Source organism: Hippichthys cyanospilos, chromosome 17 (genome assembly GCF_059441005.1).
Source record: "Hippichthys cyanospilos isolate Australia breed blue-spotted pipefish chromosome 17, RoL_Hcya_1.0, whole genome shotgun sequence".
In the NCBI taxonomy this organism is placed as follows: Eukaryota; Metazoa; Chordata; class Actinopteri; order Syngnathiformes; family Syngnathidae; genus Hippichthys; species Hippichthys cyanospilos.
Genome location: NC_142385.1, coordinates 15126762 through 15152730, shown reverse-complemented (window position 1 = coordinate 15152730; position 25969 = coordinate 15126762). Strand labels below are relative to the sequence as shown.

The 25969-nt window shown below is 44.5% G+C and overlaps 3 protein-coding genes across 4 annotated transcripts; 1 reads left to right on the top strand and 2 right to left on the bottom strand.

Moving 5' to 3' along the window:
• On the top strand, nt 1-10153 carry LOC148409922 (glutamate dehydrogenase, mitochondrial). The gene is made up of 13 exons (XM_088438254.1): nt 1-523; nt 4042-4122; nt 4295-4350; nt 4538-4601; nt 4951-5045; nt 6427-6606; nt 6791-6928; nt 7023-7160; nt 7708-7788; nt 7866-7989; nt 8060-8151; nt 8732-8794; nt 9485-10153. Exons 1-13 carry the CDS (start codon nt 121-123, stop codon nt 9602-9604), a joined length of 1635 nt encoding a protein of 544 aa, XP_088294380.1. The 5' UTR covers nt 1-120; the 3' UTR covers nt 9605-10153.
• Nucleotides 10154-10465: 312 nt separating this feature from the next.
• On the bottom strand, nt 10466-14828 carry sncgb (synuclein, gamma b (breast cancer-specific protein 1)). Its single transcript, XM_088438255.1, has 5 exons — nt 14506-14828; nt 13099-13140; nt 12901-13028; nt 12092-12133; nt 10466-11242 (listed from the first exon to the last, which is right to left on the bottom strand). Exons 1-5 carry the CDS (start codon nt 14624-14626, stop codon nt 11234-11236), a joined length of 342 nt encoding a protein of 113 aa, XP_088294381.1. The 5' UTR covers nt 14627-14828; the 3' UTR covers nt 10466-11233.
• Nucleotides 14829-16409: 1581 nt separating this feature from the next.
• ldb3b (LIM domain binding 3b) lies at nt 16410-24042 on the bottom strand. Of its 2 annotated transcripts, XM_088438414.1 has the most exons (9): nt 23898-24042; nt 20304-20455; nt 20149-20224; nt 18821-18843; nt 18158-18355; nt 18005-18028; nt 17581-17750; nt 16966-17002; nt 16410-16889 (listed from the first exon to the last, which is right to left on the bottom strand). In XM_088438414.1, the coding sequence occupies exons 1-9, from the start codon at nt 23991-23993 to the stop codon at nt 16793-16795; spliced, it is 873 nt and encodes a 290-aa protein (XP_088294540.1). In that variant the 5' UTR covers nt 23994-24042; the 3' UTR covers nt 16410-16792. The 2 variants fall into 2 exon arrangements, with proteins under 2 accessions (XP_088294540.1, XP_088294542.1); XM_088438416.1 differs by lacking the exon at nt 18005-18028.
• Between the last annotated feature and the right edge of the window lie 1927 nt (nt 24043-25969).

The following is a 25969-nucleotide window of genomic DNA, read 5'->3' as shown; positions in this document are numbered from 1 at the left end:
CTTTTTAAAGCCAACCCGCCCACGATGTCACTCCCCACTCGCTCGGAGGCGCCCACACCGTGAGCAGCCCCTCGCCCTCCGCCGCCGTCGTCGTCGCATTTCAGTCGTCTCTCCGCGGACATGTATCGCTACTTCGGGGAGCTGTTGAGCCGCTCGGCGGGCAGCGCGCTGGCCTCGGCCTGCGCCGACTCGGCTCTCCCGGCGTCCGCCTCGCTCCTGCGAGTGCGCCGCTACGCCGACGCGGCCAACGAGCAGCAGCCGGACGACCCCAACTTCTTCCGCATGGTGGAGGGCTTCTTCGACCGCGGCGCCGCCATCGTGGAGGACAAGCTGGTGGAGGACCTGCGGACTCGGGAGACCCCCGAGCAGAAGCGGCATCGCGTGCGGGGCATCCTGCGCATTATCAAGCCGTGCAACCACGTCCTCAGCGTCTCCTTCCCCATCAAGCGTGACAACGGCGAGTGGGAGGTGGTGGAGGGCTACCGCGCCCAGCACAGCCAGCACCGGACGCCCTGCAAGGGAGGTGAGCGTCGAAACGGGACGCTTCCCGGATCGCGGGCTAGCCGCTAGCCTAGCGTGCCGTTAGCATTACCTAGCGGTTTCCCCCCAGCTAGTTCCCCTTTAGCCGCTCCGCTTTTATTTCACGCTCCGAACAATCGCATCGACGAGTCCTCGCTTCCGGTTCTGGCACGCCGCAAGCAAATTCATTTTGAAACGATTACTAACTTGATGTTTAAGTTGGTGCGCGCGTCTGCTTGGGCTTCAACCACTCGGCCTCCTCCAACCTTCCAAAATGACGAATCGGCTTTATTGTTTTTCTCGGGTTTCTCATGATGAACATCGAATGAAATCACGGTAATGCCAAATCGCAGTCGTTTTTTTTCACAGCTGGAAAATGAAAGCGTTGCATCGTAAGGCATGTTTGGAATACATCAAAATAAAAATACATGACTGCAAAATAATCCATCCAAAAAACGCATTTTACGATCTAATTCAGCAAATCACAGTTTTAACGTAAATTTGACGGTTTTAATACAGGTGTCAAACTCAAGGCCCGAGGGCCAGATTTGGCCCGCCATACCATTTCGGGTGGCTTCATAAAAGCCAATTATGACTTCAACTTTCTGCCTAAAATGTTGAACTTGCAAGTTGTCTTCAACTTTTAAAAAGTTTTGATAAACGACAGCCATTTTTTGTTAGCAAATTCCCTTCAAACCAGTTTTTACTGGCCTGATGTCAAAACTAGGCAAATGCGAGACAATCATACCAAGTCAAAAATCTATTTGACTTGATAACGACCCTTCGACAGAGACTTTAACTAAATGCGCTGGATTTAGGACACTGATAGATACCAAACATCAATCACATTGCTGCTAAAGTTCTGTTTTTCTACCAATCTCTTTTATTTATTCATTAGTTACTTTCTATAGTTGCATTCTAGTGTCAAAGAATGACCTCTAAAGTGACTTTAGAGACTAAAAGTGCTTATGTGTATTTTCTGACACCTTTCGTCAATCATAAACTGGCTGTCGGTTACAGATTTGTGCTGTTTCAGATGAAATGCTACACTTTGCGCTATAGCTGATGAAAGTAAAGTCCCCCCCCCCTTTTTTTATTTGCAACAGCCAAACTGCAAGGCCACAAAATGTGCAAATGTCCATCTTTGACAGTCCAAAGTTCAAGGCCTGGTCTGTATAGGTGCATTGTGGGTAGTTTGACAGCGGGGCCGGTTTGTGATGTATGGCGAAAGCTTGTGGGAGCGTGGGTGGGCGGAGGTCGCTTTTGCAGGCATTCCCATTTGCCCGTGACTGGTGGGGGAGGGCGGCGGCGCCGCCGCCATAGTACGACAGCATGCCATCATGGCCGCCGTCGACGTTTCTCGCTGTAAACACTCCGCCAGCTGCTGGTTGCAGTCACTATTCTGGGGCAACCCGCATTTCTCCCGCGCGCGGATAATTTCTCTCCAAGACGATGATGTCACCGAAAAAGAAAGCCGAGCGGGTTTAATGATTGATCCTTGACTTTGCTCTACAAAGTTCAAAGAGGTTTTTTTTTTTTTTTTTTTTTTTTAGGTGACGCCCCCTTTTCTCAAGGCCGCCTTTGACGCATCATCGTCGTTGCGCCACTTACATTGGAGAACAGTGAAGCCGTGTTATTGGCGATGCTTACAATTGGTCATCATTGCTATGTATTATTTAACTTATACAACAACTACAATTATTTTGTTCCTTTTTTTTTTTTTAGATACTGTCCAAAATAGTGTAACAGCATAGTTCATCTTAAAACATTTCATGTTTTTCATCAAAAAAAAAAAAGGGTCCAGAACCAGCCCATGGGCCCGAAGTTTGACACCCCTATCATTGCTGCTTCGCTCATTATTTTGAGCAAATATATCAATATTAATACAAATATTACTTATTGCCGATTTTAAATTGAGTTATAATTTATAATTTATAAATTTATAAATAATTAATAATTTATAAATAAAGCATTTATCTAAACAAGGCTTGATATAAAAAAAATATACATGTATTGTGTGTATGTGTGTGTGTGTGTGTGTGTGTGTGTGTGTGTATATATATATATATATATATTTTTTTTTTTTTTTTTTTTTTTCTGTAGCTCTGCATATTTACAAGTGGTGAAAATGAGAGACTTTTTGCTCTTTGATTTGCGGCGGTCGCTAGGATGACGCCAATGCGGCACCGGCGGATAAGCAAAAGGGAGGGAGGGAGGGAGGGAGGGAGGGATGGGGTGGTTTCCCCGCGGCCTGTTTCCCCGTCTTCTAATTGCAATCACAAGCTGGGGATTGTCCACCCGCCCGGCTCGTGGTGCCTCAGATGATGCGTCAAAAGCAAGAGCGGGCCCTTTTTTTTTTTTTTTTTTTTTTTTTTTTCTCTTCTGCGGTTGAATTCAATGGCGTGTATGACTCACACGGAAAGTGGGAATTCATCAAGGCGCCCGCTTATTTTCTTTCTTGGTTGGCCGGAGACAACCCCCCCCCCCCCCCACACGCATGTGCTAGATGAGCGCTCGGAGTGTTTTACAGCCGCCGTAAAACTCCCGAGGGCTGCCATTGCTGAATGAAGGCTGGGAGGCGCCAAAGCGCGCTGCGATTGGCTGCTTTAGATGTTCATTGATGCTGTATTCTGACCTCTAACTGACGCGAGGAAGAAAAAAAAGTGTGTAGTAATTAAGGGTTTTCAAGATGCATTCTTATATCTTACAAAAAAATCTTGATTTTAACCAGTTCTTGCGGACATCTTGGTTTTGTTTTTTGTTTTTTTTTTGTATTTTTATATGATTTCTATTTACCTATACTTCTGTCTACATAGAACTATGCTATCTATACATTAACTATGCTAGCTATAAATCTAGCTATGCTAGCTCTACATCTAGCCGTTACCTCTACATTTAGCGATGCTAGCTCTACATCTAGCGATGCTAGCTCTACATTTAGCTATGCTAGCTATAGATCTTGCCATGTTATTTGTACATCTAACTATATATCTATGCGTCTCTATAAATCTAGCTATGCTAGCTCTACATCTAGCCATTAGCTCTACATTTAGCTATGCTAGTTCTACATTTAGCTATGGTAGCTCTACATTTAGCTATGGTAGCTCTACATTTAGCTATGCTAGCTCTACATCTAGCGATGCTAGCTCTACATTTAGCTATGCTAGCTCTACATTTAGCTATGCTAGCTATACATCTTGCCATGTTATCTGTACATCTAACTATACATCTATGCGTCTCTATAATCAATACATTTATCTATATCTACACATCTAGCTATATCTATATCTCTTTAGCTATATCTCTATCTACAGTATATCTATATATTCAAGTGTTAGCTAAAGGAGTGTTAAAAAATGGCCGTCACATGAGTTAATTGGTTTGTAACTATTGCATTTGTCAACATGTCTGGTAATTTCCAAATCTGTTTTTATTTTTTTTTATTTATTTTTTTTTTCGGGGTACTCATAGGCTAGCAGTGAAACTCCATCACCATGACAACATGTTGTTTTTGTGTGTCAGGTATCCGTTACAGCACCGAGGTATCTGTGGATGAGGTGAAAGCTCTGGCCTCGTTGATGACGTACAAATGCGCCGTTGTGGGTAAGTTTCAGCAATTTAATTTTTTTTTTTTTTTTTTTAATGCTTGCCCACATTTTGCACGTGACTTTTCCCGATGCAAACTTCACTTCCTGCGAGCGGCCCAATACTTTAGTCTACATCCTTGCTGCCGATTCTTAGCCAAGGTTTTTTTTTTTTTTTTTTTTTTTGCCAGATGTGCCATTCGGAGGGGCCAAAGCTGGAGTCAAGATCAACCCCAGGAATTACTCTGTGAGTCACAAGAGCAATTCAAGAAAAAAAAAAAAGAGGCTTCTGAGAAAACGCCACACCCCCCGAGACATTTTCTGTGCATCACAAGTTGATTTTGGCGCGGTTCTTTTTGCATATCTGAGCTAATATTAAGACTTTCTAAGGGATGTTGAACAACGATGTCACTGTTGAACTTTTTGCCGGGCAGGACAACGAGCTGGAGAAGATCACCAGGAGGTTCACCATCGAGCTGGCCAAGAAGGGCTTCATCGGTGAGCAAAAGTCCCGCATTCCGCTCAGGCTCAGATTGTGAACGCCACACGAGCGACCTGTCGTTTATTAAAGAATCATTAAAAAACAACTTCACTGCTGAAAATGGCCTCTGGGGAAAACGTTTTTTTTTTTTTTTGTGCCTTCTCTGTGCACACATCCCAGCTCAGACTGCACCCCTCCCCCTTTTCTGTCTGTTTTTGGGCGGCGTTGTGGAATCTTTTCCCCACGGGCTGAGGTTTGAGCCGTGAAAGCTGAGCCCGGCGTTGCAAATGTTCCCTTCCTCGTCCGCCTGTACTGAAAGCGCTCTAATGTCCCCCCCCCCCCCCCCCCCCCTCTCGCCCCCGCCAGGACCCGGCATCGACGTCCCGGCCCCCGACATGAGCACGGGCGAGCGGGAAATGTCCTGGATCGCCGACACCTACGCCAACACCATCGCGCACACGGTCAGTTGAAAGCGCCGTGGCTTGGCCCGCCCTGGCGCGGCTTCCTTTTTTTTTTTTTTTTTTTTCCCCCCTTCTAAACGAGGAAAAGTGGAAGGAGTGAGTCACTAGCAAGCGGCAGCTTCCTGCCGCTCCCTTCCCACCAGAACAAACATTCCGCTTCTCTCCGCAGCCTTGCGCACAAAGAGGCCCGCTTGTTTGTCAAGTTGATGACACGATGTATCAATAATGGATTCACCAGGCCAAAAAGTCCTTCACTTCTGAGCTGTTGTGCAAGCCCAAAACTTCTTGATCTCTCACACACACACACACACACAGAACATGAGGCTCACAAGGTTTGGGTTTCCAATTGGCATTATTGTTTCAAATTAGGACCGCATGCCTGTCTTTTGGGTTTTGAATCGGAAATAAATTTATTTTTCATTGCTGATACCAATCAATATAAGTCATCTAGCCGGCGGAAAACCAATTTTTGATGCCAGTATTTGTTCTCAGTAGAAGGGGCCATATTGGTGTCATATTGTAAAAAAGGATGCAGAATATAGTGTTAATAAAAAAAATATATTAGTGTAAATATATATAGTGTGTAAAAAAACAAAATGTAGAATAGTGTTAAATATTTATACCTAATTTTACATGTACATTATGTATTTTATATATTAAAATATATAATGTACTTTATATATTTAAAAAAAAAAATAGTGTGTGTGTATTTAGACAAGTACATGGCTCATTTCCAGTAAATAAAGTTAGCCTCAAATAAAAGTCAAATGAAAAAAAAAAAAATGAACGTTTGACTTATTTTTTGGGGGCGGGTTAATTTCAAAGTAAAGTAAAAGGTTTTGAAGTAAGGTTTCAATTAAGGTTATTTTGCCATCTGCGTTTCAAGTGGAGTGGCTTGTAAATATCATCGTTTTGTCCTCACAAAAACGAGAAAAATAACGATAATGCCAGAAGAATTTGAAATTGGGGCTCAAAAAGCATAATTCAAAAGCGGGAAGAAGAAGATTGCTGGAGTTGTTCATGTAAAAAGTGAGATGAAGGTTTGTAACCGCGGAATCGGTCGCATGGTCTCCTCGCTTATGGGCCGGTGTACCTACCGAAGTGTCTTCCATTGGGGTCCTCCTGTCATGCGGTCCAGATAAATTTGGCCGTCCTGTCGGAATGCATCGCACATTCTTGCTCACTATCTTGAGAGCAGAGCATTCTGGGTAGCGTGAAGTGAATAAGTCGCCGCCTCTGAGAGAAACTTGAGCCGGGTGCAGTATCGCTCACGGCCGCTAGGGGCAGCCTCCTCATAACAATAACCTGTCTTGTGATGTGTGTGTGTGTGTGTGTGTATAATTTTTAATGTTTTTTTTTTTTTTTTTTTTTGTCTGGACAGGACATCAACGCCCACGCCTGCGTGACAGGCAAGCCCATCAGCCAGGGCGGCATCCACGGCCGCATCTCGGCCACCGGTCGCGGAGTCTTCCACGGCATCGAGAACTTCATCAACGAGGCGTCCTACATGAGCATGCTGGGCTTCACGCCCGGATTCAAGGACAAGACCTTCATCGTCCAGGTCAGTCAGCTTTTCAATATACATATATGTGTATATATTTTTTTTTTTTTGCAGCGAGCACAACAGCATGTTGGAAACATCGGGATTAGAAGGATAATCCCCCGAGAGCGATTGCGAGGATTTCGTCGTTTTCTCGGAGATTGAGCCGAATTAATCTTGACGGATTTGGTGCTTTGCGCGTCAGGGCTTCGGAAACGTGGGCCTGCACTCCATGAGGTACCTGCACAGGTACGGCGCCAAGTGCGTGGGCATCGGCGAGATCGACGGCGCCATCTACAACCCGGAAGGCATCGACCCCAAGCAGCTGGAGGACTACAAGCTGGTGCGTCTTGTTTTCGCTTCCGAAAATACATCTCGGTGTCTCCGTGACGACCTGACCTCTGCTTCAACTTTTTTTTTTGGACTCTTCCCGACAGCAACACGGCACCATCGTGGGCTTCCCCGGCGCCAAGCCCTACGACGGGAACATTCTGGAAGCCGACTGCCACATCCTGATCCCGGCCGCCGGAGAGAAGCAGCTGACGCGCCACAACGCCCCCAAGATCAAGGCCAAGGTGAGCGAAAACTGCGTCGCAAATGACAGTTGCGCGTCCGTATAAACCAAATTACCAGAGCGCCATTTAGCCGTTAAGTGGCTTCGTGTTCCAATCAATTTGCTCTTCATTCGAAAAGAAAATGCGCTGTTCTCAGCACGGCATTAAATGACATTTGCTGGCCCATGTCGACGCGATCATGTTAATATTAACAAATATGTTCGATTTTTGGACTAACTTTTGGACTATTGTCGTATTGGACCTCCCAAGTATTGCAAAATCTTTTTTGTCAATATTTATTTTGAACCAGTTGCTGAGATCAGTATTGGATCAAGACTATTACTTTTATGTTTATGACTTTTAAAATGTTTATTTTCTATTTTTAATACACACGTTTATTACACACATGTGGCACAAGATCACTTTTATTCAAGTATTAACATAACTAATAATCGTAAAACGCTTTTTCATTTATTGATTGATCATTTGGAGGTGTCAAAATGCCGAAACTCAAAACTGTGCGACTTTTTGTCTGCCGCCAATAACGAGCGTCCCAAATCCCGTCCAGATCATCGCCGAGGGCGCCAACGGCCCCACCACCCCCGACGCCGACAAGGTCTTCCTCGCCAACAACGTCATGGTGATCCCTGTGAGTCCTCCCGCAAGGAGAACAATCGATGGGATGATAGTAAAGGAAGTAGAGAGTGATGACGTGTCCCCCCGCAGGACATGTACCTGAACGCCGGCGGCGTGACGGTGTCCTATTTCGAGTGGCTGAAGAATCTCAACCACGTCAGCTACGGACGCCTGACCTTCAAATACGAGCGCGACTCCAACTACCACCTGCTCAGTGAGTCCAAAATGCCGCGGAAGGACGCTTTTTGTCATTAGCTTGGAGCAAAATTGCTCGTGTCCTCCAGTGTCCGTCCAGGAGAGTCTGGAGAGAAAATTCGGCAAGCAGGGAGGACCTATCCCCATCGTTCCCACCGCCGACTTCCAGGCCAGAGTTGCTGTGAGTAGATGTGCACTGTGGTTTAACCCTAACTGCGCTCTCGCACCCTGGATTTAACACGATGGTGTATTATAGCCTGTGGTTAAACTCTTTAGCTGGGCTTTGTTTTCGTGTTACACTTATATTACTGTGTCGTTATTCAATCGTGAGGTCTTAACTTTAAGTACTAAAACAGAAAAATCATTTGAGTGCAGACCAGTAGATCAGAGCCTGACGAATGACGGAGCAGAAAAATAAGGGCAAATGTCGCCCTCTAGTGATGTTGGAAGGTTATTCAAAAATGCACAGATGGACTGACGGACAGATGATAATTTTGTGTGGCATGAAAAAAAAGGACGGACCGATGATGATGATGATGGAAAGGGGGCGGGCCTATGACCTTTTTTGGATCAAATAAGTTGACTCTCAAAACACCACCTAACACGTTTTTGCTCATGGAGGAAAATCTATTTCTAAGCCTTAAAAATAAAGTAGCAAATGGAGCTAACAATATATTAGCATGCATTTTTTTTCTAAATCTCGACCCTTGCCTGCCTATCCAGTGACGGCGGGGTTTCAACTCTCTTGTTTTGGGTTGCAGGGTGCGTCGGAGAAGGACATCGTTCACTCGGGTTTGGCCTACACCATGGAGAGATCGGCCAGGGTGAGTCACGCTACTCGCGCCTCGCTCCGTTCGCGCTGGCCAATAAGATCTCGCGTCGGCTGTTTTGTCTCAGTACTGTCGATTGCATTCCACCTCATTGGAAAAGCCGGCATGTCCTCGACTGAGGACGCTAGGACTTAGTGGGTTTGCTCCAACGAGATCTAAGCTATAGGCCAAAAACGGATGGCGCAAATGTCCGAGTTTGGGGTTCAGGAGGGTGTACCCGCCTGTTGCACTCAGTTGGGGCAAAAATAACCCTATTTTGGGTCAAGAATGGACCAGCCCAATTATTGGGTCAGTTTGACCCAACGTTACACAATGTGGTTTGGCAGTATTGCATTTTCTTATTACAAGCATAAAATATAACTCGACAGAGGAGTGAGGACAGTTTTTGAAATCTAAAGTATTGTTATAAAAAAAAAGGCGTAATTTTAGTCTCATCCAAAAGCAAAATGCCGAAAGTAAATCAGATGTACTCAGGAATGTGACGCGGTACAGGGGCTCCCTCTAGTGGTTGTTTTTGTGTGTTTTTTTTAACAACATCCAGCGTAGTAAATTGAATTGCTGTCTGCCTCTATTTAACTTGAAAGATGATCATTTTTATTTAATTCAGGATTAATTTTGTTCTTTCTTCTGATCGAAGGGATTAATTTAGATTTGTGGTAATGCAAGCGTCTTGCGTTTTTCCAGCAAATCATGCGCACGGCCAGCAAGTACAACTTGGGCCTGGACCTGCGGACGGCCGCTTACGTCAACGCCATCGAGAAGGTGTTCAAGGTGTACAACGAGGCCGGCCTCACCTTCACATAAAAAGGCCCCTCCCCCGGCTCGCCTCCCTTTCCCACGTCAAACTTTTTACGCAGCCTCCGGAACATATCGGCTTCTTTGCCCGAGTCGTCGTTTACCCGCCTTCACATGCAAAAAAAAAAAAAAAAAAAAAAAATAGCTGGCGCAAGTTGAACATCCTCAGAACAAACCAGGCGGCCATCCTTTTTTTTTTTTTCATTAAATTTAATTGCCAACCGAGCCGCGCCCCCTGCTGGCTGCGATGAGCACTACAGATGCCTTAATGCTGGAAAAAATGAAAAAAGGGATTTAAGATCACAATAAAAATATGATGAAAAAGCCAATGGAAACGTTTTCACAAGTAGTTTAGTGTTTTTTTTTGTTTTTTTTAAGGTTCAGTTGAAGGTTTTTGTTCCCCCAAAACAAGTCGCATTTCCTCAGGACAAGAAAACGCAAGCCACTCCCCGTTCGCGCTCCTCTTCCTGCTCCTAGTTTAACCGTCCACATACTCATTTTCAAGTTGGGGGATTTTTCTTTTTTCTTTTTTGAGAAAACAATAAAATGTTAAATTTATGCTGTTTCCAAGTTTTATTTTATTTTTTTTTTACCTAAAATTGTTTTGTTATAGAAGTCAATCATTTTTTTAAATAAATATTCATACATTTAGAAAACTAATACAATTAAATCAATTGTAATTACAATTAAACTAAAAGCATCTTAGAGAATATTAGAAAAACCTTTAGAAAAAAATATTTTTAATGAGTCATTGTTACTTCATGTTATTGATTCTTAAACAAATGTAAAAATTGCAAGAATTGTTTAAAAAATGGACAAACTGTATATATGTAACCCATATTGGTAGACACAATATGTAGACACAAAAAGTGGTTTTGAACATCAACCAAACAAAGATTTTATTTCACTTGTACACTTATAAAATCAGCAATGATCGCTAACTTAAACCGTGTGTATTTGTGTGTGTTTGCGCTCGTGTGTGTGTGTGTGTGTGTGTGTGTGTGTGTGTGTGTGTGTGTGTGTGTGTGTGTGTGTGTGTGTGTGTGTGTGTGTCAGATTGCTTGATAAGGCAACATGCAGTCCTCATGTTTAATTTTACGGGAAGATAACACACACGCACTCGCAAACTTTGCTGGGCAGGAGAGCACAAAACAGATTGCTGATGTCAAACGACGCCAAACCACTACATTTCCCAGAATTCCATCCGTCAAGCTTCCTCCGTGAACAGATGGAATGCCATGCAACCGGGTAAGGACACACACAAAAAACGCGCACGCATTTGTGTAGTTGTTGGACGCTACGTGTTATTCATGTGAACTTTATTGCTCATGTAAAAGCTTTTTTTTTTTTTGTCAATTCACTTTGTAGGTATTATTGCCAATGGTGTTTTTTTTCATGCATGTGCGTTTTATTTAGATTTTTTATTTTTTTTAAATAGTTTTCAGAGTCAGGGGGGTGTAAATGTGACGACATGGAAAGTGCTTCATCCGGACGAGTTCCAACCAGGCGGGGTTGTAAAAGTCACACACATACACACAAAAAAAGATGAAATGAGAACGCCAAACACCTGGACTCTTGTAGAGTGAGACAGTGTGAAGGGGGGGCTAGGGGGCGCTGGAGAGCAGGTCTTGACAGCCACTAATAACCCTGATAAAGGAGATTTCACAGTCAAGCAGATGAAATATGCGAAAAAAATATTCATTGCGTCATTTTTTCTAGTAACTTCAACCTCAGCAATACTTTGTTTTACTTGTAGTGTATGTGACGGATGAAATTTAGACAATCTTGAAAACCATCTTCCAACAATTGTTATAAATGAGTGAGAAGCAACATCCACCAGCATGATAATGCCATCTGGTGGACATGATTGCTAATTGCACTCTCGTTCCACATGCATTTCCTCAGATGCGGGTCAATTAACATGATGGTGTATTATAGCCTAGGTTTTTTTTTTTTTTATGGTGTTGCAGTTATATTACTGTGTTGTGTTTCGATTGCAGTGTAACTAGAATGGCAGAGATGGTGTTAACTTTAAGTACAAAAAAAAGAATCAGTATGAGTGCAGCGTGGTCATGAATGAAGACAAGTAGACCAGCGCCTGACGAATGACGGATCAGATAAAAAAAAAAATCTGTTATCCTCTAGTTGTGGCGGAAGTCCTGCTTGAAAAAATGACGGACAGACGATGGAAAGGGGGCGGGACTCAGACGAATGACGGATCAGCAAAATAATGTAAGTTTCCCACCTCTGCTTTTCGATATATATTTTTGACTCATGTAATAAGAATTGTTTTATGTTGGAAAAATATGTTGTCACAAACAATTTCGGCGTCAGAATAACTAGTTCCACATCGGTTTCCTCACTATCAACTAGAAATTTTCCATAAATCCTTTTTGAATATTTTTGTAAATGTAGCTGCAATTGTTTTACTTGTAGTAAATTCACGAATGAATCAGGAAGACAAAATGAATGAAATAATTCTAGATTTCATCTTACCTCTCCGCCTTGGCCTCCTTGCTCCATCCCGCCGTATTCTCCCTAAATGAGGACGAGAAAAATGCCGGAGTAAATACATTGGAGTTCTGCTTACTTATTTTTTTTTTTTTTTTTGGTGGGGGGGGGGGGGGGGGGGGGCATCCTGCAGTTAAGAAAGCCGTTCAAACATGCGGTAAAGGTTAGTGCTGATCAGTATTTGACCCAGTTGACATGCTGACATGTCTTTTAGTATGCGATTTGAGTCGGGAACACACACATGGACTGTTAGAACGTTGCACCAACACAATAGTATCGTACCTTGCGCTTACTCATGTAGTGTAGCAGTTCAAACTTTCAATCATTACATATACAAAACGACACCTTATTCTGTCTCCCTTTGTTTATCGGGTGATTGCCCCCTGGTGGCTAACCCTAACCCTAAGCTGCAGGGTTCACATTGTGAGAAAAAAGTAGCAACATTTACCATACAAAAACATACAATTTAATACAATATACAAAAAGTATATCGTTTTTTGTTCCCCTCAGGTAGCCTGAAACAGTAAAAGCTCACTAACGAGCTCCTCTTAGTTTGCAGCCATGTTGTTAGTGTAAGCCGTGCACATCGGATGTGCGTCGAATCACTAAACCTGCAAAAAAAGAAAAATCTTTGAATCAGGCTGATAAATGAGTAGCATGCAAGGTATGGCCACCTGGTTTACGTACTCCTCCTATCAAGGGGGCACACAACGCAAACAATATGTAGGAAAACAGCGATAAGGCAAAATAATTTGCAACGTGAGCGCTGGGCGTCGGTCGCCACGGCGACAGACCTGATTGAGGAGCCCGGTGGACGCGGCGATGTTCTCCACGCCCTCCGTGGTCGCCTGCGACACCTCGTTGGCGCCGCTGATGGCCGTGTCGGCCACGATGTTGGCCTGGTCCACCGTCCTGTTGGCCACTAGGGGGCGAGGGCGAGTCGTCGTTTGAGACGAGGCCCTAAAAGCTTGCCTGATTCAAAACGTACTCACCCGTGTTGACTGACGACACGACGCCTTCTTTTGTCTTGTTACCTGACCGGGAAGCGAACCCAAAGTTAGAACCGATCAGCTTCTTAGCTTCGCTGCTGAGTTATTTATTTTTTTAAACTCTTAGCCAATCAGCTCCCTTCTTCAGCGTATCTGCCTTTGTCGGATAGGGTGATCAGTAGGAATGGAAACGGCGGTTTAATACCTATAAATGCAGAAGCGTTTACATGAATTAAAGCACCTTTGAAAGTCATCTAACAGCCTATATGGAGCAGTTGAGCGGTGCTAGCCGCTAACGCTGCTAGCATTTAGTGCCGCTCGCCACTGCTAGTGCTAATAGCCGCTAACATTTGAGCCGTCGCTAATTGCAGTTCCCGCACGATACAATATCAGCATAAATAAGTCTCTTTTTAGCATCCATTAGCATAGTTAGCATCTGAACTTGATCTTTGGACAACGTGTTAAATTAGTTATTTGGAAAGGTGAGGTTTATTTTGAAGCTGGAGGCATGAATATTTATGAGCTTGACTCGTTTTCCTTAAAGTGTATGCTAAGTAACAGTTCTGTCCATGTGAATTTATTAACAGCCAGAAAAAAAATTAAGACGGTATGCGTGACGTGATGATGACACTTTTAAGACGTCTCTGGTGAAACAAGTCAAGAATTTATCTCTTTGTTGACATAGTTGGACTGCCGCTCAACGGAATGATGCAAACATCACGGGAAAATAATTGTCATAAATCCAAACGGAATGCATCGCAAAAATATGCTTTTATATGCTCCAAAATTTGGACAATGATTATTTTTGTACACAAAATCTCGCACGTCCAGCTGCAATCACAAAGAAATGTCAAAATCGTGGCATTTTGAAATTTTACGTTTTAATCACCTGCTGGAAATTTCAGCTCCCCCATTGATTCTCAAAAAAAATCAAGGGAATTTCCATCATTTGTACCAATGCCACAACGGTTAATCCGCCACAGGATGATCGGCGGGATGAATATGGCGTGCAGGGTCAGAACTTTGTTTTTTTTTTTTTGCTGCATTGCACACTGCACGGTTGCAATGACACAGCTTGTTTTTCCCCCACTGGTGGGTTAGCGCTACCTTTCCTCCGCTTTGCGGTCTTAGCGTAAATTCGGGCACGAAAGCGTGCGGCTTTGGCGCAAATAATCCTCCGAGGTCGGGAGGGGGCCGAGCGTGAGTTGTTAAATCGGCCGAGCGGCACGCGAGCGACGCGAGGATGAGGTGACGCAGTGCCCCCCCACCCCCACCCCCACCCCCACCCCCCCATTCTCCGGCAGAGCCTCGGCGTAACCTTGAGAGGTGACGCAGCGGTCCCGGGACGGCGACGGCAAACGCGGCTTTTGCCCCACGCCGCGCAAACGCGGCCCCTTCGCTCCGCCTTACCCACATACATGACCCCCTCCTTGGTCTTGGCGGCGGCCTCCTCCATGCCGGCTTTGGTCTTCTCGGCGGCGGCCACCACCCCCTCCTTGGCCATGGAGAAGCCCTTCATCAGCGCATCCATCCTGGGGCCAGCTCGCGGTCGCTCGGCGGGTCGGCGGGCTCGGGGTGCGCGGTGCGGGATGTCGCTCCGGGTTTGCGCGCCGGCTCGTGTGTGTGTGCTCCGCTGACTCCGCCTCCCTCGGCCGCTCCAGCTGGGAAAAAGGGGAGGGGGTGGCGGAAAGATGCTGCAGCGTTTTTTTTTTTTTTTCTTTGGGACACCTCGCAGAGATGCTGAGCTGGCGGTTGCGTAACGAGCAGCTTCAGGAAAAATCTCCCTCCCTCCCTCCCGCCCGCCCGCCCGGGGAGATGATGTCATTCAACGTTTGTGGTCCTCACGCTTCCTCGATTGAAGGTACTTCAATGACGATCCAGAAAAGTCAGGTGTGCGTCAAGGCCATTCCAGGGGCCGAGAGAGGCGGGGATCAAGGGCCAAAAATCTCAAGTAAGGAATTTTTTCATGTGAAAGCTACAGTGTCTGGTAAGGTTTTTTTATTTTTGGCAAAAAATGACAGGCCATAGTAAAGGTTTTTTTTTTTCACGAAAAAAACGCCTTATTATAGATTGTCTTACTATACTCAATCTAGACAGTCTGTAGTATAGACTGTCATTTATTTGGGAAAAAAAGCCTTACTATAGACTGTTTTTTTAAAAAAAAAAGCTACTATAGATTACTATTACTATAGCTTACTATAGATTTTTGTTTTTTTGTGAAAAAAAGCCTTACTATACTGTCAATTTAAAAAAAAAAAGCCTTACTATAGACTGTCGTTTTTTTTTTTTTTAAAAAAAAGCCTTACTATACTTTTTTTTTTAAAAAAAACCTTACTGTAGATTTTCGTTTTTTTGTGAAAAAAAGCCTTACTATACTGTCGATTTAAAAAAAAAAAGCCTTACTATAGACTGTCGTTTTTTTTTTTTTAAAAAGCCTTACTATAGACTTTTTTTTAAAAAAAAAAACCTTACTGTAGATTTTCGTTTTTTTGTGAAAAAAGCCTTACTATACTGTCGTTTTTTTGAAAGAAAAAAAGCCTTACTATAGACTGTTGTTTTTTTTTTTTTAAAGCCTTACTATAGACTTTTTTTAAAAAAAAAAGCCTTACTATAGATGTTCGTTTTTTGTGAAAAAAAAAACTTACTATACTGTCGTTTTAAAAAAAAAATAAAAGCCTTACTATAGACTGTTTTTTTTTTGTTTTTAAAAAAAGCCTTACTATAGATTTTCGTTTTTTGTGAAAAAAAGCCTCACTATACTGTCGTTTTTTGGGAAGAAAAAAAAGACTTACTATAGATTGTCGTTTTTTGTGAAAAAAAAAGACTTACTATAGACTGTTGTTTTTTTTTTTGTGAAAAAAAATGCCTTACTATACTGTAATTTTTTTTGCGAAAAAAAGCCTCACTGTTGTTTTTTGTGAAAAAAGCCATACTATGTCGTTTTTTGTGAAAAAAAGCCTTACTATAGACTGTCGTTTTTTTTTTAAAAGCCTTACTATACTGTCGTTTTTTTGAAAGAAAAAGACTGTTTTTTTTTTAAAAAAAAGCCTTACTATAGACTTTTCTTTTTAAAAAAACCTTACTATAGATTTTCGTTTTTTTTACGAAAAAAAAGCCTTACTATAGACTGTCATTTTTTTTTTGTTTTTTTTTTAAAAAGCCTTACTACACATGGTCATTTTTTGTGAAAAAAAAAAAAAAGTCTGACTACATGAGGCCTGCTTTGGTAGAACACCTCATTATACAAAAAAAATCTCACACATTTTTTCACGCAAAAAAATGTGGAAATAGGCCAAAAAAAGAAAACAAGACTGTTACTTGAAGTGAACGATGAAATATTTTATTACCCAGAATTAACCCCAGCAGGAAAATAAAATAAAAAGTTTCACACACTTCTTTTTATTTTGAACACAGTGATGGCGTTACATTCGGGTGAACGTTTTGGCAATTGAAAAAATAAAAGTTGAAGCACGCCCATCTTGCCAGGAGGTTGCGAGTGTGTGAGCACTTGAAGCTTGTTATTTTTGTACACTTGGGGGTGGGGGGGGGGGGGGGGGCAAAAAAGATTCTTATCAGCGGACACGCGACGCATTCAAGGACATCCAGGAAGTACACTACACTATATAGTCACACACTAAGAGTTCGGCACGGGCACGGGCACGGGCGCGGGCGCGGGCTCCTCCTCCCGTCCCGGACTCTAGTTCTGCACGTTGAGGATCTGTGCGGACAATCCGTGGTGCCACTTCCTCAGCTTGGCGAAGCGAGGACCTCGCATCTCCGACTCGAACTTCTCCCTGGAGCGGGGGGGGGGGGGGACCTCGCTGAAGGAGGCGGAGCTTTGCGAACGGGGGAGGGAGGGCCTGAACTTACCTGGATTTCTGCAGGGCTTCCTCATCCGGGTCTTGCACTGGATGGAGGGAGGGAACGGACCGTGCTTGGGTTAGGAGCAGATTTTAAAATTTTGCAAAAATAAACAAAAACCATACTATACATGCCCCCCCCCCCCCCCCCCCCCAAAAAAAAAACAAAAAAACAAAAAAAAAAACAAAGAAAATATATGCGGTCGTATTTTGGGGTAAAAAATGCCTTACTATACATGTTATTTTGTTTTTTTGCTAAAAAACCCTTACGTTTTTTTCTTTTGCAAAAAATAAAAATAAAAAATACATATATATATGTATATTTAAAAAAAATTATATATATACAGTATATACACATCACTATAAATGATCCTGTTTGTTTTGCTTTGATGTCATGACGGGAACAAGACCCTCTTTTCAAATTAAGAGCAAATGAATTGGAAGGTGAAGCAACTTATTGCTAAATTGAGTGTGTGTGTGTGAAATCATGACAGTAAATAACCTTAAGAATTGATAACGTCATCTGTTTTTTGGAAAAAAAAAAAAAATCCCAAATCCGGTGTTAAATTACTGTCAAATATGTATTTGTTTTGGCGAAAGCGAGCGTGGAGGAGAAGGTACTGACTGTATTCGGTTCCGGTGATGTGCGCCAGCATCTTGAAGCTTTTGGACTGCAGGTTGGCGGCGCGGCGGGCCCACTCGGACAAGTCCAGCGCGTTGTCGCTGGGCCTGATGACGGCCTGGTAGACGGGCGAGGCGCAGTCCACCACCGGGTCCTTCATGGGCAGCGCCCCGCTGAGGGACGGACGGCCACCCGCAAAAGAAAAAAGAAAATCAACCTTTGCGCCGGGGGAGGGGCGCCGGCGCCACGTAAAGGACGATGAACGGAGCTGTCTTAAAGGGGACATTTTATAGAACAATGATCATGAATACATCGATTTATGTTCCAATTCATTTGCTCTCAATTTGAAAATGAATCCGTAAGCCCCGTTATTTCTCAGCCTAAGACGTCCCCTTGAAGCGTTGCCGCGATGCGGGCGGGTACTCACGCCAGGGGAGATCCCGCCTCCTCGCTGAGGTCACGGGCGGGCGGCGTTGGGGGCGGGCGAGCGAGCGGGCGAGCGAGGAAGGGAGGCATGGAATGAGCGAGAGCGCGATGGGCGGCGGGAGGGGAAGGCGGGAGCGGGTCGGGGCGGGCTCACCCTTCGTGACCTTTGGCCTGCGACTGCCCGGCGATGGCGTCCATGATGGCGTCCTGCGAGTACATGCTGATGGGCGTGTTGTACTGGGCGTGCACGATGGTGGCCTTGCCGCCGGGGCCGCGAACTTCGATGGGCTTGTGGGTGGACAGCGCCGAGTCTTTCAGGGCGATCGGGTTGAAGCTGGGCGTGTACTCCACGCTGCCCCCCCCCCAGCCCGAAAAAAAACACAAAAAAGTGGACGCGGCACGGGCGTTACGCAAGCCGCCCGTGGGGGGCGCCGCTGCGCGACAGCACGTCCGTCAGCCAGCGTGCAAAAATGCGAGGACAAGAAATACAGAAAAATCTTGTTTGTTATGATTTAGGCGGCTAACTCTCACAAATGCGCGGCTGGCGTCTGTTAAGTCCGAATGACATCATCTGCTTTATCTCCGGTTTGTCTGCCAAAAAACTGAGTCGCTAACGGCGATGCGTTTAAAGTTTAACAAAATGAAGTATTTTGTACGGGAGTCATTTCCCCACAATGATGCATGAAGTAGAATCATTTTCCAATTCATTTGCTCTCAATGCGAAAAGAAATCTATTACCATATATGTATATATTTATTGTTAGTCACTCGACGGGCAGGATGTGCACTTTCATGCACGTTGACGACGGGATACTGACTTTGCGGGCGTGTTGGCGATGACCTGCATCACACACAAAAAGAAAAAAGGCCAAATGAGAACCACCACGCCCAGACAACAATGACAAAACGTACGCAGCTAGGAAACTATCCCATACGCCGTTGTTGTCGCACCCCCCCGATCCTTGGCTGTGAGTGACAAGGGCAGGGGGGTGTCTATCACATGACACGGGGGGGTAAATAGCCCGGAATAGCTTCAAATACCTGCACTAACTCACACCACCTGATCCTCTTATGTCATGAGTGTACCTATCACACACACGCGTTTGTACGTCTGCACTCGTGAGGACATCCATTGACAGGGCGCAATTCCTAACGCGTTCCGAAGCTAAACTCTAAAAGCGAGTCTCGGCCCTCAAAAAGAGGTCCGCCCTTGCGCAAAACCTCGGTGGAAAACTCAAAGCGGTTCTCACAAGTGTAGCTTTACAGGAAGGCACACACACAGGGACACCCTATCTGCGGGCCAAGTGGTTGATGCTGATGATGCGTGACGGACCGGGAACATTCCGCCCGGCGTTCGGCTCCGACAGCTGGCCGGGCCTCGGCCAATCCCGTGGCGGCGTTCCGGGCCGGCACGTGCGCCCGACACCTGACTTGTGAGGATGCGCAAGAGGCGGAGCCACACTCGGGACGCTTTCCAAGGTTGCCGCGGCGTCGATGCCAAAGCCATCAAAAAACAACATGCCAGAGAAATGCCGCTTGCGCCTATGAATTCAAATCAATTGTTTTCTGGCGGGAAACCGCAAAACTTGTATGCCCAAATATGGTAAACAAATTCTAACTACTTATTGGTCCTCTTTTTCACCCTTGGAGCTATTGTGTCCAATCTTTGGATCTTTACAAGAAATGCATTTCGCATCAAAGGGAAAAAAGGGGGCTGAAATTTCACCCAGATGTCAAAGTTCAACATGGAACAGGCACTTAGTTATCACACTAGCGGTAGTGCGCCGTCCCTTGGCTAAAATACTGAAAATAAATGACCTAAAAATGGCCAAAATACCACACACCACTTTAGCAATGACATCACACAGGAAGCACTTGGCATGACCCCAAACTAAGTGAACTTGCATGCTCAAAATAATCCAAAATCTAAATATTATTGCTCCTGTGGATCACTGGAAATGTCAAATAATAACATACAAATGAAACATCCTAAAAAGGCGTCTCTGGCTGCACTCAACACAACAGCACCATCTCATGGCAAACAAGTGAAGTGCATTCATATTAGGCTATTTACATGCAAAAAGCGGCTTACTTATGAAAGATTTAGGTTACAAAATTAAGGAATGAATTTGTCAAGCGGGAGTACCTTCTGGTGGGGGATGACAGGCATCGGGGAGTCCATCCTGGGCGTGGCTGTGGGGACGGGGGCGGGACGTCTGGACCTGACCATCCAACGACACGTTTATTTATTTAGGGCGGGACTTAGATGAATGGCGTGCGAGCGTTTGGCGTGCGTTTTACTTCTGCATGCTGAGCACCAGTCTGCTGGTGGCCAACTTGATCTTGTTCTGGGCCTCCAAGTGCGTCAGGCCGTCCGTGCTGACGCCGTCGATGGCCGAGATGATGTCACCCTGCGCCAGGTTGCCGCCCGACGCCTTGCTGCCGGGGGTTATCTGGCAAAGCGACGCATACCAAAAAGTTTCACTTGCGTCCGCCGTTGCGGACGTCGGTTTTGGCGCTATATCTTCTTTCTCGTAGGAGCTACCCTGTCAAGTCCTAGGCTCTTTATAAGGGAACATCCTGGACTTTCCCGTGATGTGTTTGGGTGCTGTCTCGCTAAGACAAAGCGGACACAACGGTGGATGCAAATTCATCGGCCGGGTATCAGGATGAATTCAGTTTTTTGATTAAGACCCCCTTCTTGGGGTTTTTCGTTCCCTCCCCATTGCACGTCAGTAGTTTTGACGTGATTTTAAGACTGAGGGAAATTTTGCCTCAACTCGTCCCTTCTAAATGCCTGCAAACGGGAGGTGGAGAGGTACAATATATAGGTGTCAAATTCAGCCCATGTCGGGCTCATTTACTGCCATTCAAAATTGGAAATTGTCCATTTTGGACATATTGAAAGCCCCATGTTTTATCATGCATTTCTCCAGATTTTTGCGTTAGTCCTTTCAACAGCAACACGCAAACGGGGCGCAATATCCATTTTTGCGTCGAGACCCCCGAACCATCGGGTGGCGCTAGTGGCCAACTTATGACATTTGCAAGCCTTTTAATGACTTGGATGATTGGCTTAGCCTGGACTCCTGCAATACAAAAGTCTTAAAAAGTCCTAATGCTCTCATTATGACATCATAAATATAATACATGAGGCCAGGCTAGCGAAAAATCGCAGGGGTTAAACACTGCTTGATTTTCCTTGGGTTATTGTTTTTATTTTTGCCGGCCCTTTAAGACAAGACTGCCACATACACCGTGGGGTCTAAATTTACAGTCGTCCCGTTTAAAAATATGCCGGGCTGCCCATGCCTGCAAACGAGCGACTCTCTGCCGGGGCGTCCGCACCTGCCGCTGCCATTCACCCTCGCCTCAATTTTCTGTTTACATTCAACAAACCCGAGTTCACTCCTGCGACAACATTTGACATCATCCTTTCAATAACATTTATTAGCAATGTTAAAATAGTCACGGATTTAGTTGGTCATTTCTGCGTGAATGTTTTTGATCTTCACGCACGTGCACGCACAAGATTGATGGGTCGGTTTCCTTCTACTGCATTTATTTGAGATATGTTTTACAGAATTGTTTTCCCCACGAGAAAAAAAAAACTTAATGACGAATAGGATGTCATTTTTTAGATTGTTTTGAAAGCTATAATCATGTTTTTTTTTTCTCAATTTGACTAGCCTACGGTGTTACATAACATTGTTAAAAAAAAGTAGTATTTTTAGTAAGTAAACCTAGGAGTTTTTTCTAGATAAGGCTGTATTGCGTCCAGTCACATTACATATTTTCTTTTAACAAAATGGTTTGTTTAAAAAAAAAAAAAAAAAAACTTTTAGGGAAAAAAAAAATCATTTAAATATTTTTTTTCATTATTATTATTTTTTTTACATTCATATTTTTACAGAAAAATGGCAAATTTTGCTTAGAAATGCTACCATTTATATATATATATATATATATATATATATATATATATATATATATATATATTAAAATTGTGATTGTAAATAAAAAAAGGTCTTTTATAAGAATGCAGTTTTTTTAGAGGGGATGTCAAAGGGGGAAAAATGCATTTGTTTTACAAAATAAAGAAGAAAACTTCCTCATGACCCCCCCCAAAAAATGTGATATTTATGCAGTTTTCTGTTGAATTCCGCAAAGTATTGAAGGCTGTTTTGAAAGTGTTCCACTCCTATAAATAAAAGGGAGGGAGCTGAGGTGAGTTTTCATTGGCTAACAAGATGCGAACAAGGCATTCTCTCTCTGGAACTTCTTTTCTTAGAAGTTGGCAAAAGCGCTCCGAAACGGGAGCCGCTCGGGCGTGGGCGTCGCCTCTTTATCTCCATGGCGACGGGAAGCCTAAAAAGCAGACGCCGGGCTCGGAAAGCCTTCCAGACCGAGATCGGGGAACAATACGGCTCACGTCATTCCGGGAATTTAACTTTTCCACTTAGCCCAAGACCCTCGCTGCCGTGACTGGGATAGGTGACCCCCCCCACCCCCCCACCCAAACAAGCCACCTCGTCTACCCTGCCTGCGCCATTCTATATAAAGAGAAAGCTGTAAATACACCCGCGGGCCTGCCAGAGAGCAAAGAACCCAGAGACGCCCCCCCTCCCACCAAAAAAGCATGGCCGCCCTTTTGAAAGCAATCTCCTTTTCAGTAACTTCCTGTTTAGACATCCTTTGAAAATGCTGACGAGCAAACAAAAATCTTGCGCGCAGCATAGCTTGCTAGCGGTTTTTGCTAGGTGTGCACCGCGTTTCCACTTTTTATTTTCAAACGATTAATGTTTGTTTTTTTTTCAATTCCTATATCATATAAATACCGATAAATACCCATCCAGCCATTTTCTCCAGCCGCTTATCCTCACAAGGGCTGCTGGTGCCTATCCCAGCTGACTAGGGGCCACTCTGAACTGGTTGCCAGCCAATCGCAGGGCACATAGAGACAAACAAACATTCACGCAACCAATCACAGCTAAGGACAATTTAGTGTGTCCGCGCATGTTTTTAGAGTGAGGGAACCCGCACGGGCTCAGGGAGAACACGCAAACTCCACACAGGAAGGCCGGCTGGATTTGAATTGGAGTCCTTGAACTGAGAGACGGACGTGCTAACCACTGCACCACCGAGTCAGCGACTGAAGAAAATACATTTGAAAAACTTCAAGAGCGATTCCCCTTACTGAGAGGCGGCATATTCATTTGAATAATTTTTTTCGATGAATTTTAATCTAATTATGTTTCTCTTTCTGGCCTCGCGCCATTCGTCCAAACGTGCCGCTGAGTTGCCGTTGAAAGGATTCATGCAAGAGAAACGCATGAAAAAACATCAGGTTTTCGTGATGTCAAAAATGGACGAGATTTCCGATTTTGAATGGCAGTACATGAGCCCGACATGGGTTAAGTTTTACACCTACAGGGTGGACTTGCATTGGAAGCCTTTTGAAGGGACGCCATGTTTTGACAATCTATGCAATATTTTAGCCTCAGTGTTTTTTAAATGACTTCTTTTACGATTCGTTGACTGATTTGGGTTTCATTTTAAAATCGACACTAGCAATACTGATGTATTTGATGGAGGTTTTGGCCACTTTCAAAAATAAAAATCCAGAGTTGTGTCCCCCCCCCCCTTTTTTTTTCTGGGAACTGAGATGGGCATCCGCCGTACGAAACCGAAGCCGATGACCTCAGCCCGAGAGTCATGTGTCATGAAAACCTCAGCGTTAACATTTGGCAAACTGCCAAATGGCGAAATCTCCAACAAGCGACCGGGAGAAATAATCGCGGCCGTCAAAGTAAACATCAAACGAAACGCTCCCGCGTTCGCCGCTATTCGATGCATTCCCCCCCCCCCCCCCCCCCGGGTTTAGCGGGCGCTTACCCTGGAGATGGTGAGGGGCATGTTGAAGTCCTTGCCGCCCTGCAGCCGGAAGCCCCAAGGCGCCGGGCCGTTCAGCGTGACGGTGTACGTGCTCATGTCGGCTGGTGGGATCCCCGCTGGCGTCGGTGTGCAGCACCCGTCCGCGCCTGCCGCCTCTGCCGCCGCTCTCCGCGTCGGCCGGCCGGGGGCGCCCCGCCCACTCCGACGGCGGCGGGGCGGCGCCGCGGGGGGCGGGCCGGGACGCCGTCATCGCACGCGAATACACGCGGGGGGGGAAACTGGCCACGCCCCGAGGGCGCCCGGGAAACATCCGTTTCCATCAGAAACGGCGCCATCGAAAAGTTTTGGGGCCGGCGCGGAAAGAACGGGATGGTGAGCCGCGTGCTCGATACCGGCGGCCCTCGGGAAGCTAAGAATAGTAGCGAGGGGCCCCCCCGCGGCCCCTTACAAGGCGTGTAATCGGAAGCCCCGGAATGCCGGAGCGCCCGAGCGCACGCGGCCGATATAGACCCGCGCTCGTCTTACTAAAAGCTTCCCTCGCTCTCGCAAGCTCGCCGCCGTCGGCTTAAGCTTTCGTTTATTTTCAAATAAATACGGCCGCCCGCGTCCAAAGCCACCGTGGCCAGCTTCCCTTCACGGAGGACAACTTTTACATTTCGAGTTTTTTTGGTCACGTTTCGTCAAGAAATTAGGTTTTGGAAAAATGTATTTAGTCTGTATGTAGTGTCGTTAAGATTTCAGCCTTTTCCGATTGGAAAATATAAAAATTCAAATAAGCACATTTTTATATTTTTCGTATGAGTAATAGTTATCACCGTGACGCTATTAATATTCAATAATCAATGCATTTTTGGATGAAAAGCACTTGCAAGGTCATAGTAACGGCATGTCGGGCGGTGTCTTACCAGTAGAGGGCGCCACACTTCCACGAGCTATCTGGAGAACGCCAGTCAAAGGTCAAGCAGGTCAGCTGCATTACAAGTGATGATTGTTGCGTGCTGCTTCCTGTCCTCAACGACGTGTCGTCATCATCATGGCGCCTGTCATATCTCGCATACACTCGCGCAATTTTTACACAATGTAGCAACAGGTTTATTTAGAAAAATAAATAAAAACAACCATCGGAGACATTTTTGTACAAAGACTAAACAAAACGGGAGTTCGGGGGCACACAATGTACAGTTGAGTAATCTTTGACATCATATTTACAGTTTTTTTTCCTAATTATCTGTACATTTGGGAATAAATGTGTATTGATGTATGAAGGAGATAATGAAGGCTAAAGCACTCAATGTAAACATGAAATATGTTATTGTGTTGCGACAATAACCACTGCGTCCCAATACTTTTGTCCATTTCGAACAAGGGAGGGGTCAAGCACGGCCCACCAAGAATTTACAAAGGCATTCGATGAATGAGAGCTTATCCCTGAATGTATCAATTCATCTTGCGTATTTTTTAGTCATCTCATTAAATAATTGCCCGATTTATTGTAAAAATTCACAAATTTACACATACTCTACAGTGCTTTTTTTTTAATAACAGTAACTACAGTCAATCGTAAATAATTAAGCGGAAAAGAATGAATATTTTGATGTTATATTAGGTATTAAATCGAGTCAAAGTCTTTTCATGGAAATGCTGTGCTTGGAGAAGCAATCGTATTCATTGTTTCATTGTGCATGTGCCTGTACATTTTTTTTTTTAAACTTGATTATTTTTAGTTTATTCTTAGCCTGCCAGCTGGCGATGATCATGAACGACTGATGCAATTTTTCACACACCAAACACAGGACGTACACTGTGCACCTGAGCTCGCACGGATTTTTTTATTTGTAAGGCCCGACCGATTTGGATTAAAAGGGATAAATCGTCCGATTAATAAAAGCATGGAATGGAAAACGTATCTTTTGTTTTGGGGAAGGAATCTTAACTCTTGCGACAATAAAAACGAATCACAGGAGGGACATTTGACTGTTTTACAATGCTTTGTCCTTTGGCGTTTGTTAAACTTTACAAAATAAAAAAATCGGCAAAAATTTACCAATTTTTTGTGGATTTGGGCACCGCGG

Coding starts and splice junctions, on each gene's coding strand:
- LOC148409922 (XM_088438254.1), top strand. CDS start 121: ATGTATCGCTACTTCGGGGAGCTGTTGAGCCGCTCGGCGGGCAGCGCG. Junction 7,161..7,707: donor CCCCCAAGATCAAGGCCAAG/GTGAGCGAAAAC, acceptor AATCCCGTCCAG/ATCATCGCCGAGGGCGCCAA. Junction 7,990..8,059: donor CTCCAACTACCACCTGCTCA/GTGAGTCCAAAA, acceptor CGTGTCCTCCAG/TGTCCGTCCAGGAGAGTCTG.
- sncgb (XM_088438255.1), bottom strand. CDS start 14,626: ATGGATGCGCTGATGAAGGGCTTCTCCATGGCCAAGGAGGGGGTGGTG. Junction 13,141..14,505: donor GGAGGGGGTCATGTATGTGG/GTAAGGCGGAGC, acceptor CTTCCCGGTCAG/GTAACAAGACAAAAGAAGGC. Junction 13,029..13,098: donor CGTGTCGTCAGTCAACACGG/GTGAGTACGTTT, acceptor CTCGCCCCCTAG/TGGCCAACAGGACGGTGGAC.
- ldb3b (XM_088438414.1), bottom strand. CDS start 23,993: ATGAGCACGTACACCGTCACGCTGAACGGCCCGGCGCCTTGGGGCTTC. Junction 18,844..20,148: donor CTGTCATCCCCCACCAGAAG/GTACTCCCGCTT, acceptor TGTGTGATGCAG/GTCATCGCCAACACGCCCGC. Junction 17,751..18,004: donor GAGGCGGGATCTCCCCTGGC/GTGAGTACCCGC, acceptor TCCGTCCCTCAG/CGGGGCGCTGCCCATGAAGG.